Raw genomic sequence first — 14717 nt, 5'->3', positions numbered from 1 at the left:
GTGTTGAATACTTGGAGCTAGTAGGCCAACAGGATAACCCATAAATTAATCGTTGGGCTACACCGTTGTTCATAGATAAAGGCTCACTGACAGGTCTCGTGAATAGAAAGTTGTAACTCGCTGAATCCAACACTCCTCCTTTTCGGAAGGGGCCCCCTTCCCTGTCTTCCCTCCCCCCTTCCCCTCTTTTCTTTCTACTTTGGTTAATTTTCATGATTGTATAAGGTGGACAGTTACATTTATATAGTTATGGCATTCTACCTAATAATAGTTGTGTAGAGACTCGTGGTTTTTGAGAGAGTACCATGTTTCCTGAAAACGCAGTAGACCGCGTTTAAGGGTGCGTCACAAAGTAACGCATCATCGCTAACGCATGCCGATTGTGACATGCGTTAGGATAATGTATGGCAATGGGTGCGTTAACGGATCCGTTACATTGCGATAGTGCCGCTTAGTAACGGACTCGTTAAACGGATCGCCCTAACGCAATGTGAGCCTAGCCTAACTCTCCATATCATCTGCAGATAATGGTGGCTGTATGACCCAATTAAAACTGTTTTTTTTTTTATTTTAGCACAGTGTCTGATGATCCTTCAGAAATCTAACAATATTGATCTTAGAATTTGAGAGGCAACTTACCGATTGCAATGTGTGCCTGCTGGTGGCTACTGATGGATTAAATTAAGACTCAGAAAAAAAACAAACTTTTTTCAGCCTTTATTTACAAAAGCTCTAAAAACAAATATCCTTTGTTTGCAAACATTTTGTATTTTATGCATTAAAAAGGATCACACGGTTACAAACGCTGTAACTTTGGAAAAAAAAAAAAAAAACGAAAAAAAACCCTCAAGATATTACAAAGTATAAAGATAAATAGTCAAGACTGACGTTGCATTGTATTTCATATAGGTCAAATGTGTGTATAAAAACACACATCATCCCTTTGTTGGGAAATCTGAGTTTACCATCAATCCCCTGGACACAAAACAAATCCCATGTTTCTGCAATCAACACTGTGGTGGCTAAAAAAGTAAAGTAGATCGATAGTGACAATATAAAAAATATATTGCAAAAGATAAGACAGCATCACCAAGTGCCGCAGCATCGTCCACTATGATGGCAGCAGCAGCACCATGGAGCAAGGTCTGGCATGTCCTCCTCTTCTCCATCGTGATGACATGCATCTACCGCGGCGATTTTCGGAGAACTTCTCGTGCCAAAGCTAAAACTTTTCATTTTGTTGTTACAACAAATAATTACATTTCTGTAGCAAGATACAAAACAAAATTGTATTTTCCAGTGTCTGATCCTCTGCAGTTGAGATCTCTATCTGACTTGTAGAGCGTTTGGATTTTTTGTGTTAACTTTGTTTTCTTCCATTTCTGCATGCAGCTTATTTTCTTCTAACAAATCATTATGAGTATCCAAAACTCAAGCACCTAATAAATACTGTTTCATAATAATAAAAATGGTGGCTGTAATAAGTAAACCAGGATTTTGGGGATAAAAGTCGAGTGTTTTCTAAGACAAAAGTGCAACAAGTTCTGGAGAGGGTTTACTGACTTCTTTCGCAGCCAGCACCTTCATCTAGCCATCTTCCCGCATTAGAGCGCTGCATTTTTTAGGGTCTGACATCCCTGTCAATGTGTAGACCATAAAAGTATAGGGATTAGCTCTTTAAGGCTTTTAAATAAGTAGAGGTAGGGAGAGGGAGGTCACAAGAAATCGGCAAGTGCTAGGATGTTAGTCAATAGTTTGCTGAGTTATTTAGAAACATCTTGGATGGAGTATCTCGGATTCATCAATAGTAATGATGTCCTGGGGTGAGGTTGGGTAAGTGCATAGTGTAGATGGAGATCTACAATAGATAAGGCAAACATAAACGTGAGATACCAATCTGCTTGAAGGCCAAGTGGTACTATGTTAGTAAAGTAAGACAAAGTAAATGGTTTTTGAGAGATGAAAACCAAAAAATCTGAGCAGGGATAAAACATGTAGAAAGTGACCGAGCTTGGCGATAAAAAAATAAACTTCTACTTTTTTAGGTCACAACGGCTTGTTGGCTTCTTCTTCGTATGCATTGCCAGTCCCATTCTGAACGTAAGACGATCCTGAACCCAAGCCGTACAAGTGGCCACAATACTTAGCGTCGTCTATGTGATCTTCAAAGAACATCTAGAGGAGAATGATATGATGAAATAGTTACATGATGGCAGTCAATAAGATATGAGACAATGGTCATTACTTTACAAAGCTCGACAAAATGACTACCTCCATACAAAATCAAGTAAGACATCATATACCGAATCAGGAAAGCTATCAGCAGTGTTACATAACACAACAAACATAAATGCAGAAAATTACCTATACAAGTGATTGCCTAACTAGAATTATAGCATGCTGCCTAATTTGTACAATAACAGACATATACATACTGTACATAAAGTCAATGAACAAAAGAGAAATCAAAGTCAAATCAGTGTTTGTGTAACCATTTGCCTTCAAAACAGCACCAAATTCTTGTGCACAACGTCAGGGATTTTGTAGGATTATAGTCAGATGGATGAGTAACCAATTTTATGAAACAAATTACATTAATCATCATTTTTATATTTACATTGAAACAAGTATTTCACTGAAACAGAAACAGCGGCATAAATGGTTTAAAACTGAGTGAAGAACAACCAAACTCTGCTACAAAGTTGAGATTGTGGAATATGGTTTCTTGTCATAGTCTTTCCATGGTATATGACCTAAGTACAGCAACAATCCACAAGGTAGTTATACTGCATCAGCAAGGTCTCTCACAGGCAAAGATTTCAAAGCAGATGGAGGTTTCAAGATGTACTGTTCAAGCTCTTTTGAAGAAATGGACCACATTGAGGACTGAAGGCGAAGTGGTCGGCCATGGAAACTTTGTGCAGCAGATGAAAAACACATCATACCTACATCTCTTCGAAATCAGAAGATGTCCAGGAGTGCCCTCAACTCAGAACTGGCAGCAACTAGGGGGGCCCAGCTATATCCATCAACTGTTTGAAGACACCTGGCCAGTCATGGAAGAATTATGGCCAGCAAGATGTACCTTCAACATGAAAACAAGGCCAAGTGACTCAACTTTGTATGAATTAACATAGGAGTCGGTATGCAGAAAAATGTCAGCAGCTGCTATGGACTGAGGAGTCAAAATGTGAAATATTTGACAGTAACAGAAGGCAGATTGTTTGCCGAAGGGCTGGAGAGCGACACAAAAATGTGTCAACAGTGAAACATGGCATAGGCTCTTTGCAGGTTTGTCGCTATATTTCAGCAAAAGGAGTTGGGGATTTGTCAGGATTAATGGTGTCCTCAATTCAGAGATATACAGGAAGATACTTATCCTTCATACAACACCATCATGGAGACATAGGATTGGCTCCAAATTTATTCTACAACAGGACATTGAGCACAAACATACACCCAATGTTATAGCATCGTCACCATAAAAAAAAAAAAAGAAGGAGACCTGAAAATGAAGATATGGATGATACAGAGCCCTGAGCTGAACATCGAATCTGTCTGGGATGACATGCAGAGACAGAAGGGTTCGCGAAATCCTACATCCACAGAAGATCTGTGTTTAGTTCGCCAACATGTTTGGAACAAACTATATGCTGAGTGCCTTCCACGATCTGTGTGATGGGGTTTTGAAGGCAAAGGGTGGTCACAGCAAATATTGATGATTTAATTAAAATTTCTCTTTTGTTCATTCACTTTGTTATTTGGTAAAAAGAAACTAATAAAACTTCTAATTTGGAAAGAAGCATTTTCACAAATGTTTCACACTTGCGTAAATGTATAATATTGTTGTGGTCAAAAGTTTTCAGACGGACACAAATTTTTGTTTTCAAAGTTTGCTGTGTCAGTTATTGTGGTGATCACATGAATTGCAAAAAATTGCAAAGTCATTCATTGCCATGAAAATTAATTTATCGTAATCCCAAAAAGCCCATTTTCACAGAATTTCAGCCCTGCTACAAAATGACCTGCTAACATAATTTCAGTGATCTTCTCGTGAGGCAAGGAGTAAAAGTGTTAACAAGGACAAGGCAGCTGATATCACTATTAGAGTTGAGCGAATTTGATTGGGTCCCTACTTATTTTGCAAGCTATAGTGTTTACCGAATAAGCTGCAGAGGGAACCCAGATATATGGAGTGTGTTGGCTGATCAGCTCCGCAGCTGCATGTGTCGCGGCTGGGTCACAGTCACGACACATGCATGGAGAGCCTGTTTGTTGGGTTCTCCAAAGCATGTGCTGTGACTGTCACACAGCCGCGACACATGCAGCTGCGGAGCTGATCAGTTGATCGGCCGGCGCGATCCATGAAGCCGGGTTCCCTCTGCAACTTATTCTGTAAAGCGCTATAGCTTGCCGAATAAGCAGGAACCCGATCAAACTCGCTCATCTCTAATCACTATGTCATGCTAATAGAATTATAAGAGCAGACTGGTTAACCATACAGACCTCCAAGTAAGCATGTGCAGCCATTTCTTTGCACAAAAATAGATTTACAGGGAAGGACATTGCAGCTTGGAAAATTGCTTCTAAATCAACCATTTAAAGAACTTCAACAACAGAGACAGGACTGTCTTCTAAAAAGGACTCAGCTACGTCATCGGTTCAACAGCGGCACAGAGCTTGCTACGGAATGGCAGCAGGTAGCAGTTAGCACATCTGCAAGCACAGTGAGGGAAGACTTTTGGAGGCTGGATTGGTGTCAAGAAAGCACTTCTCTCCAAGATATAAATCAAAGACAGACAGACAGACATTCTACAGGAAGGGATTGGCTGCAGAGAACTGGGTAAAGTTATTTATCTGACGCCTCCCCCTGCAGACTGTTTTGGACAATCATTCTTGTAGATACCCCAAAAAGCTGATCACTACCATGAGCCCTGTGTCATGCCAACAGCAAAGCATCCTGAGACCATTCATGTGTGGGGTTGCTTTCATCCATAGAGTGGGCTCAATCACAATTTTGCCCAAGAACACTGCCATGAATAAAGAATGGTATCTAAACATCCTCCAAGTGCAACTTTTCCCAACGATACAGGAGCAATTTGGTGATGAACAATGCTTTTTCCAACATTATGGAGCACCATGCCACGAGGTAAAGTAATAATCAAGTGGCTCAGTGAGCAAAAATTTAAATGTTGGGTCCAGGCCAGGAAAATCCTCAGATCTCAAACCCATTGAGAAACTCCAAGCACTGATTAAGCAAGATGTTAACGTCAGTCAGGATTTGGCCCAGAAGTGGATATCCAGCATGTTCGGGTAAAGGCAGAAATTTTCAAAAATAAGGGTCAAGGCCGTAAATATGGAGTCTTTGCATAAACCTGATGTATTTGTCAATATAAAGATTAAAAAAAAAAACCTTAAGAAATGCTAATTGTACTTCAGTAACTATAGAAACATCTGACTAAGGCCGGGTTCACATTAGCGTTTCTGTGCACAGCGTATGATCCGCATTCGTCATGCGTACATATCTTTAACATGGTGTACATATAGGGACATGCTTTTGCTTGCAGATGCGTACGCATGCGTCGTTTCGCAGTTTGCGGCGGTTTCCGGCGAATGCAACATGTTGCATTTTTTAAAATATTGTGCAATTTTCCACATGCGGACGATTGCGTAAAAAAAATTCATTACTGTCTATGGGACGCATTGTTACGCAAGGACATGCGTACAAATGTGTTCGATACGCTTGTACACTTTAGACTGCGCATGTCCCGAAAATGATGTCACCGCCTCCACCATGAGCATAAAAAAACGCAAACGTATGCCAAACGCATGCACACGCAGTGTTTTTGTTTGCGTCATGCGCAGGCGTAAGCATGCGTTTTGGCAAGCGTTTGCGCATGCAGATAATACGCTGTGCACAGAAACGCTAATAAGATTTAAAAACAATGAAGCAGCAAACTTTGTGAAAACTAAAGTCTGTGCCAGTTACTTTTTGGAGAAATTTCCTCTGGTCTGATGAGACCTAAATGGAACGGTTTGGCCATAATGACTATTGTTACATATGGACTTAGAAGCCAGAGAACACCGACATGGCCACGAAGCACAGGGATGTCAGCAGCACGTGGTTTGCTGCAGGGGAGACTGGAGCACTTTACAAAATAGATGCCATGAGTGCCAAAATTATGTGGAGATATTGAAGCAACACGTTAAAACATCAGGCAAGAAGTTAAAGGGAGTCTGTCACGCCCAAAGTGACAATTAAACTGCCTATACACCTACACAGGGGTCCTAGCCCCTAGTGGAATCATACTAAGCATGTATAGTTTAACTTCAGGTTTTATTAAAAAGGAACCTTTGATATGCAAATGAGAGCGCTTTAGTGCCCCTTAGCGGGGTCTATGCACTGGTGCATTTCATAATGAAGGCGGTATCTTATGGTGACTGACATGCCTGTGAAGCGGAGAGTGATTGCGGTGTCACATCATTGGTGTGTTCGCACAGATTCTGGATGAGCACGGCGGTGTGAGCAGTGTTAGTGCGCGGCACGGATGCCAACAATGGCGAGCTCTGACATCTGATGCGAGCAGACAGCAGCTTCACGTCAGAACGCTCTCCCCTCCTTACTGAAGACGCTCGCAGATCTGGGCGCAACAAGCAGCAGCCGCAAACAGGCAGGAGCCAGGCGCTAGCGTGCAGGTACCCTGTGTGCGGACGCTGATCACACCACTGCACTCATCCAGGGTCAGGGAGCAGCTGCAGATTCCCTCAACAGTAACCACCATTGTTATTGGTAGGGCATAGATTTATAGTACATGTGAAAATAAGGTACTTTGTAATATATCGTCTCAGAGAAATCTGTTTGTTTCTCCTCCAGGACTTCAGCAGTTGGATTGATGCAAATGGACTTGTCTTTGATAAAGCTTCATACACATAGTATGTGTATCAATAGGATGGGGGGTGAAATCATAGAGACAGAACACCTTTAAAATGTCAGGAAAAAGGCTGAGATGTCAGTTAAAGTTCCCCGTGTACGGGTGGCATTTTTATAGCCAACATCTGCATCCATGAATGATAGGATTGAGCCGACATTTAATTACAGAGCTGTTCATGTATCATCTCCCTATTCCATGAGATATTACGGCTCGTCGCATCAATATCTGTGCAATATAAAATGATATCTGACAACTGAGGAAGAAGAGTGAAGCCTGTGCCATCTTCATCAAGGTAGAGGTATGCTGCCCTCCTGTGGGTGTTTGAGGTTGTACTAGTGGAAGTCACCTTCCTGGCCTGGGAAAGGACATTATACCCTCTCCTCAATTAAAACGCTGGGGTTGTGACAGGCAGAAGGCGTGGACTCTTCTTGTACTGGCACCTAATGAGTTAACTTTAGTAGTGATGAGCGAATATACTCGTTACTCGAGATTTCTCGAGCACGCTCGGGTGGTCTCCGAGTATTTTTTAGTGCTCAGAGTTTTCGTTTTTAGCACCGCAGCTGAATGATTTACCTCTGTTAGCCAGCATAAGTACATGTGGGGATTCCCTAGCAACCAGGCAACCCCCACATATACTTATGCTGGCTAACAGATGCAAATCATTCAGCTGCGGTGCTAAAAACTAAAACTCCGGGCACTAAAAAATACTCGGAGGACCCCAGAGCGTGCTCGGGAAATCTCGAGTAACGAGTATATTCACTCATCACTAAACTGTAGTCAAGTCCAATTGGGTGTCATCAGGCACTCTTCACTGGGGCATGTACTTCTCCAGGTATAAGTTTCTATCTGGTAACACCCATGTGGACTAAACAGAAGAAAATCAAATCTATGAGCAGGATTTTGCTACCTCATCTGAGAGCAGCCTGACGTAGGCAAATAGACCCTGAATCCAGCTATGTAGCACTTAGATTACTGGGTGCAGCCGTTCTGACACAATCAGAGGTTTTAGATTTAATGATGCAGAGCTTAAGAAAACTGTCCCCACCCCACCAGGCTCTGTGTACATAGTCTATACACAGTGAGCGGCTTATCACAAGAGGGGGCAGAGTCAGACAAATGCCCGCAGGCCGGCTAGTCACAGCAATGATCATCTCCAGGTGATAAAAAGTCAGTGTAAGTAAACATCTGCACACAGCTTGGCATGTGACAAGTCCTTGACATCTGTGCTTTGTACCCCTAGCTCATGCTGTCCTCAAATTACACAGCAAAAATATGATGACAGATTCCCTTTAACTCATTAATTTCAAAATAGTTTGACTGCTAATATATTAGCAATGGAGAGGCGAAATAAAGAACAAAAAAAAAAAAGGTTTTATCTTGTTCTGCAGCCATTATTAGATGTTGTGTCCAGTTTAACATGAAAAATTTGGTGACAGATCTATCCGTATATTTGTGTCACTTTTCTTCTTCCCAAGGTAAATGAATGAGTAGGGAAATGAATGCCGAGCCCGAGCATTAACAACATTCCCTCCAATGTATTATCTATATATATATGAGGCATCGTGATTACTCGCTAATCCCGCCCCTGCACAGTAGCCCCGCCCCACACACATAATCCCGCCCCCACCCCATTACCACACACAATCCCGCCCCCCCACCCTATTACCACACACAATCCCGCCCCCCCACCCCATTACCACACACAGTCCCGCCCCCCACCCCATTACCACACACAATCCCGCCCCCACATTACCACACACAATCCCGCCCCCCCACATTACCACACAATCCCACCCCCCCACCACATTACCACACATAATCCCGCCCCCTCACCATATTACCACACATAATCCCGCCCCCCCATTACCACACGAGGCTCCGTCCCCACACATTACCACACGAGGCTCCGTCCCCACACATTACCACACGAGGCTCCGTCCCCACACATTACCACACGAGGCTCCGTCCCCACACATTACCATACGAGGCTCCGTCCTCACACATTACCACACGAGGCTCTGTCCCCACACATTACCACACGAGGCTCCGTCCTCACACATTACCACATGAGGCTGCGTCCTCACACATTACCACATGAGGCTGCGTCCCCACACATTACCACATGAGGCTCAATCCCCACACATTACCACACGAGGCTCTGTCCCCACACATTACCACAAGAGGCTCCGTCCTCACACATTACCACACGAGGCTCTATCCCCACACATTACCACACGAGGTTCTGTCCCCACACATTACCACACGAGGCTCTATCCCCACACATTACCACACGAGGTTCTGTCCCCACATTACCACACGAATCCAGTTTGCTTTTGATTTTACACTGTGAATAAAATGTATTAGTATTCTGATTTGTAATTATTATTATTGTTATTAACTTCATTTTAAATTAATTTACCACCTGCATAAGCGCTATTGAATGTTGTCATTATTTACTTTAGTTTAATCACTAGCAGCGTTAATTAGATAGCAATGAGCATGCCGAGCGTTAGCTGGCTGGAAATATCTAGTAGTAAATATGATGCTTACACATCCGATCCAGCGGTGGATCTTCTTTGATAAGATGCATATGCAGTACACAGACATTGTTGCAGTGAGCATTCCCCATTCACTCAGTATAAACCATGATGGGGAAACTGTAGTGTGATCACACATGACCTGGGATTCTGCATTATTTGCCCAGTATTCTGACGGTAGGTATCCGAGCCTCAGGGAAATATATATAGTATATATTATACTATATACTCTATATAGAGTATATTGTGTGAGGGAGAGGTGACAGCACCTACGTTAGGCGAAGAATACAAAAAGCAAAATAAACCAAAATCTTTATTCCTCCAAGACAGCAAAAACTTCGACATTTCAACCTGGCGACATTGCTTTTCAGTGCTGCCTGTTACGCTGACGAGGTCAGTATGACAGCATTTATCCAGGGCTACACTGACTGTATCAACCACATGTGGCCCGAGGGTCACTATACTAATAAAATATATATATATATATATATATATATATATATATATATATATATATATATATATATATATATATATATACACACACACACACACACACACATATACAGCACAGGCACAGACCAAAACTTTGGACAAGCCTCATTTTAAGATTTTTCTGTATTTTCATGACTATGAAGAGTGTACATTCACACTGACGGCATCAAAACTATGAATTAACACATGTGGAATTATATACTTAGCAAAAAAGTGTGAAACAACTGAAAATATGTCTTATATTCTAGGATCTTCAAAGTAGCCCCCTTTTGCTTTGATGACTGCTTTGCACACTCTTGGCATTCTCTTGATGAGCTTCAAGAGGTAGTCACCGGGAATGGTCTTCCAACAATCTTGAAGGAGTTCCCAGAGATGCTTAGCACTTGTTGGCCCTTTTGCCTTCACTCTGCGGTCCAGCTCACCCCAAACCATCTTGATTGGGTTCAGGTCTGGTGACTGTGGAGGCCAGGTCATCTGGCGTAGCACCTCATCACTCTCCTTCTTGGTCAAGTAGCCCTTACACAGCCTGGAGGTGTGTTTGGCGTCATTGTCCTGATGAAAAATAAATGATGGTCCAGCTAAATGCAAACCAGATGGAATATTGTGCCGCTTCAAGATGCTGTGGTAGCCATGCTGGTTCAGTATGCCTTCAATTTTGAATAAATCCCCAACAGTGTCACCAGCAAAGCACCCCCCCACCATCACACCTCCTCCATGCTTCACGGTGGGAACCAGGCATGTAGAGTCCATCCGTTCACCTTTTCTGTGCCGCACAAAGACACGATGGTGGGAACCAAAGATCTCAAATTTGGACTCATCAGACCAAAGCACAGATTTCCACTGGTCTAATGTCCATTCCTTGTGTTCTTTAGCCCAAACAAGTCTCTTCTGCTTGTTGCCTGTCCTTAGCAGTGGTTTCCTAGCAGCTATTTTACCATGAAGGCCTGCTGCACAAAGTCTCCTCTTAACAGTTGTTGTAGAGATGTGTCTGCTGCTAGAACTCTGGGTGGCATTGACCTGGTCTCTAATCTGAGCTGCTGCTAACCTGCGATTTCTGAGGCTGGTGACTCGGATAAACTTATCCTCAGAAGCAGAGGTGACTCCTGGTCTCCATTTCCTGGGGTGGTCCTCATGTGAAGTAGAAGGCGTTACATCTACTACTCAAATGTTCACATTAAAATTTTTACATCACATTTTTTTTATGCGAAAGTCCCATGAGCCAAGATTAAGAATTTGTCAAGAGATTATTAAATAATGATCTATGAACTCTACCCGTTTACTCGTCGTACATGATTATAATATATATATATATATATATATATATATATATATATATATATATATACATACATATACATGTATGTATATCAGATCTATCATACTAGAAAGCAACACAGGAATATACTCTGAAGATCCACTGTAATTTTTCCTTACCTGCATAGTAAATCACACTCTAAGGTTGGCCTGATTGTGCACATAAGGACCAACACTTGGTAACAACCTTTGATTTCATACCTCTCTCATCTTGAAGAATGCCATTCCGGTCAGTAACGAGTCAGAGCCGGCCTGATGCTGGGGTCCTATCCGTTCCAGCTCCAGTTGTTCAGCCACTTCTTGCAATCCACCCTGACAAGAGACACCATGATTAGATCTCAGCCGATATTCAGTTTGGGGAGGGCACAGACACTGACTGGTTACTCTGTAAGCTTAAAAGATCCTTTGCTGACTAACATCTACACAACCCTAAATACACAGCAGCAAAGGAGAAACAGAGTTTTTCATTTGAGAGCTGGATGCCTAAAATCCTTTGGCCTCCTAAATGTTTGTTTAGTAGGCCGGCTGTCAGTGTACATGACCTGAAGATCAGGTATAAGGCAGGCTGGCCACACGTATGAAGCCTCGGCTGGCTGCTTGTCCGGTGGCAAGCCATCTCTCCTCACAGTGTGCCCAGACAACCTTCTGTTCTGAATTGGGAGAGTGGAGAAACCACTACCAGGTACATCTGATTATTGCACGGATTTCAACCACCCAATCATTCTATCCCCTGACGTCTGATATCACAGAAGAGTCAAGAGGTCTTCATGCCCTTGTGGACGCCAGATCCTGCAGGTATGGATTAGTTTGGCATATATCTAAAATGTTAGAATGGGGGAGAGGGTCTATGATCAGCACCCTAGTGAGTCCTCTCTAGAATAAAATTGGTCATACACATTAAATAGGGTTTGAAAAGGTGAAGTATGGCACACAGATTTACTCTGAGGCTCTCTAGAACTGCCCCTCAAACCCAACATTAAATACATTCCCCAGAATTGAACACGAGGAAGGAAAAAGTAGTGGAATTATGGAAATCACAGGATCAATAGACAGGTTAGCAAGCAAATGGTGAAAGAAATAGAAACTAAATTTTCAGGACACTAAAGCAGTCTGGTGAAGGTCTCAGGACCAAAAATGTTCACCACGTTGGATTGTCCTATACATTTACAAAGTAGAACTTGTGTGGTACAACGCTGTATTATGAGCCAGGTCAGTACTTAGGGGATGGAATAGTTAGCTGGCACAATTTATAGGGTATATATCACTTTATTTTTATATGTTTTACAAAAGTGCTATTGATTATTGGTTCACCTGGTCCTTCGACCCCAGCAGAGCACTCAGAACATCAGAAAATGACACTGGTGTGCTCCCAACCACAGAGCGGTGTATGGACTCAACTGAAAGCCTACAAGCCCGTACTCCATTCTGTGTGCAGCCTGATGGACGTCCTCCTGCTCTGTGCACGTGTTCATGCAGCGCTGGTGCTCGCCAACGTGAAGCTATCGCAGCAGTGTTATGAGCGATGCAGAACTCTGGATTTGGGGTGTGCGCAATTGGCAGGAGGTTAATGATATCACAAATAAATTTAATTTATAGATGCAATTCAAAGTCTTGGGCATAATTACCAAAATCTGTCTTGCACCAAAAAGTAGTTTTAATAGCTGGTAATAAGAAACAGATTGGTATCTACTGTATATGTACGCACCTTTAAATTTTTGCAGCTTTTCATGAGATATTTAACATCGTAGATCACAGGAAAAAATAGACGTAGAATTTCAAAGAAGTCTAGCTCAACCTCAGGAAGATTGGAGTTAGTCAGTATCTTTATTAGATAGCCAAAATCGTATCCACTGCAAAACAATAGCAAAAAGAAGAGGCATTGGGGAGATTTTTTTAAAGATTATTTCATAAAATTAGAAGAGAAAAGGCAATTAGAAATATACTATTAAAGTGAACCGGTCTTTAGAGTCATGCAGCCCGCACCGCAGAGGGAACATACTGCGAAAAGCAAGCTTCTCCCCGTCCGGCTCCACATGACTGACTTATTTACCCAGTGCCATCCAGAGGGGTCCTGTTCTACTGCTCATCTAAAAGAAACCCCTCATGGCAGACAGGGGCCTACTGAAGGACCCTCGTGGCCTCCATCTTTGCCCTCCTATAGGTTTCACAGCAGATCATTATTTCCTGTATGTATATATAACTGAAGTATGGCAATATATTGTACAGGCTGATTTAAGATCCTTGAAGGACTAAAAATAATAATGAAAAAAAAATCCAAATCTCTCTTTTCCCAAAATGAAAACAGAACAAAGACATTGAGAAAAAAAAAATCATTAGATTTGGTAGCGCTACATCCAATCAAAATATGAAAATTAACCCATACGGAAAACAAGGAGATTTATAAAAAAAAAAAGCTAAATATTCTGCTTTTCAATCATCACACCTCACCAAGAAAGTAATTAAAAAGAGATTGAAATGTCATATGTACCCCAAAATGGTTACAATAACTACAGCTTGTACATTTTTCTGTACATAGTAAAGTGAGTGGTGTCCCAGAAAATTAGAACTGGTTCCACAAAAAAGAAAAAACTACAGACCATTATACCGTTATGTCAACGGAAAAATAAGAGAGTTATGGGTGTTGGAAGACCGGGAAAGAGTGAAGCCAGTAGGAGGGAATAGAAATATAATACAGAAGAAGAGTGAAGGTTACATGAGAACAAGTACAGGGCTCGTATGGATGAAAGGCTCATGGCTCCATTGTTTCCGACTTCTCCAATAGTGTGATCAGGGACAGCGCCCATCCTCACAGTGCTGGCAGCGGTCATCTCACCGCACAAGGCCGGTCACTGAGGGGAAAAATCGTCCTAGGAATTTACTAAAGCAGGACTGACATCACATCCTTCTCAGAAGTACCATTAATGGTCACCAGCACATAAGAGCTCATAGATCGCATCTACATGGTCGATGGCTAGAAACAACGTCAGATCTGACCTGCCATTACTCGTGGTCATAAGGGGGCTACATAGATAGTGTTTAGTCTAAACCCTGATACTCCAATGAATGGACATAGAGATATTGGTGTAAATGTTTTATAGCTTGTCCAGAGACAGATTAACATTTTACACAAAATGGCAAACTTGGCTGAGAGCCACAATATTAATATGTGCAGCAGCAGCAAGCCTCCGGGATGTAAGGCTACGTTCACATGATCAGAGCAAATCCAGCAGCAATACATGAACAAAAATGTTGGGCAGACAATTTGTCGACCTGAAAAAAACTGATTTCAACTGTTCCAGTTTTTTTTTTAACATTAAAGTCTATGGAAAATGGATCTGTTAAACAGCCATCCATTTCTTCCCTGTTAAAAAAAGGATCTATTTTTTGTTTACTGGATCAGATTCAAATCGATGACTACATGAACGTTCCAGTAGTATAT

The 14717-nt window shown here is 42.0% G+C and overlaps 1 protein-coding gene across 6 annotated transcripts in view; it reads right to left on the bottom strand.

Moving 5' to 3' along the window:
• Window positions 1-702: 702 nt before the first annotated feature.
• CNOT7 (CCR4-NOT transcription complex subunit 7) overlaps window positions 703-14717 on the bottom strand; it is a 57683-nt gene continuing 43668 nt past the window's right edge. For all 6 annotated transcript variants that reach the window (XM_077279688.1, XM_077279690.1, XM_077279687.1 and 3 more), the window contains 3 exons: window positions 12984-13128; window positions 11480-11590; window positions 703-2175 (listed from right to left, as the gene is read on the bottom strand). In XM_077279688.1, the coding sequence (XP_077135803.1) occupies window positions 2047-2175; window positions 11480-11590; window positions 12984-13128 (385 nt within the window). In that variant the 3' untranslated portion in view covers window positions 703-2046. The remainder of the gene's footprint in view (window positions 2176-11479; window positions 11591-12983; window positions 13129-14717) is intronic.

The sequence above is a fragment of the Ranitomeya variabilis genome, chromosome 1, assembly GCF_051348905.1.
Source record: "Ranitomeya variabilis isolate aRanVar5 chromosome 1, aRanVar5.hap1, whole genome shotgun sequence".
NCBI lineage: Eukaryota > Metazoa > Chordata > Amphibia > Anura > Dendrobatidae > Ranitomeya > Ranitomeya variabilis.
Note: the sequence above shows the minus strand (reverse complement) of the source record. Positions and strands in the feature narration are given on the sequence as shown.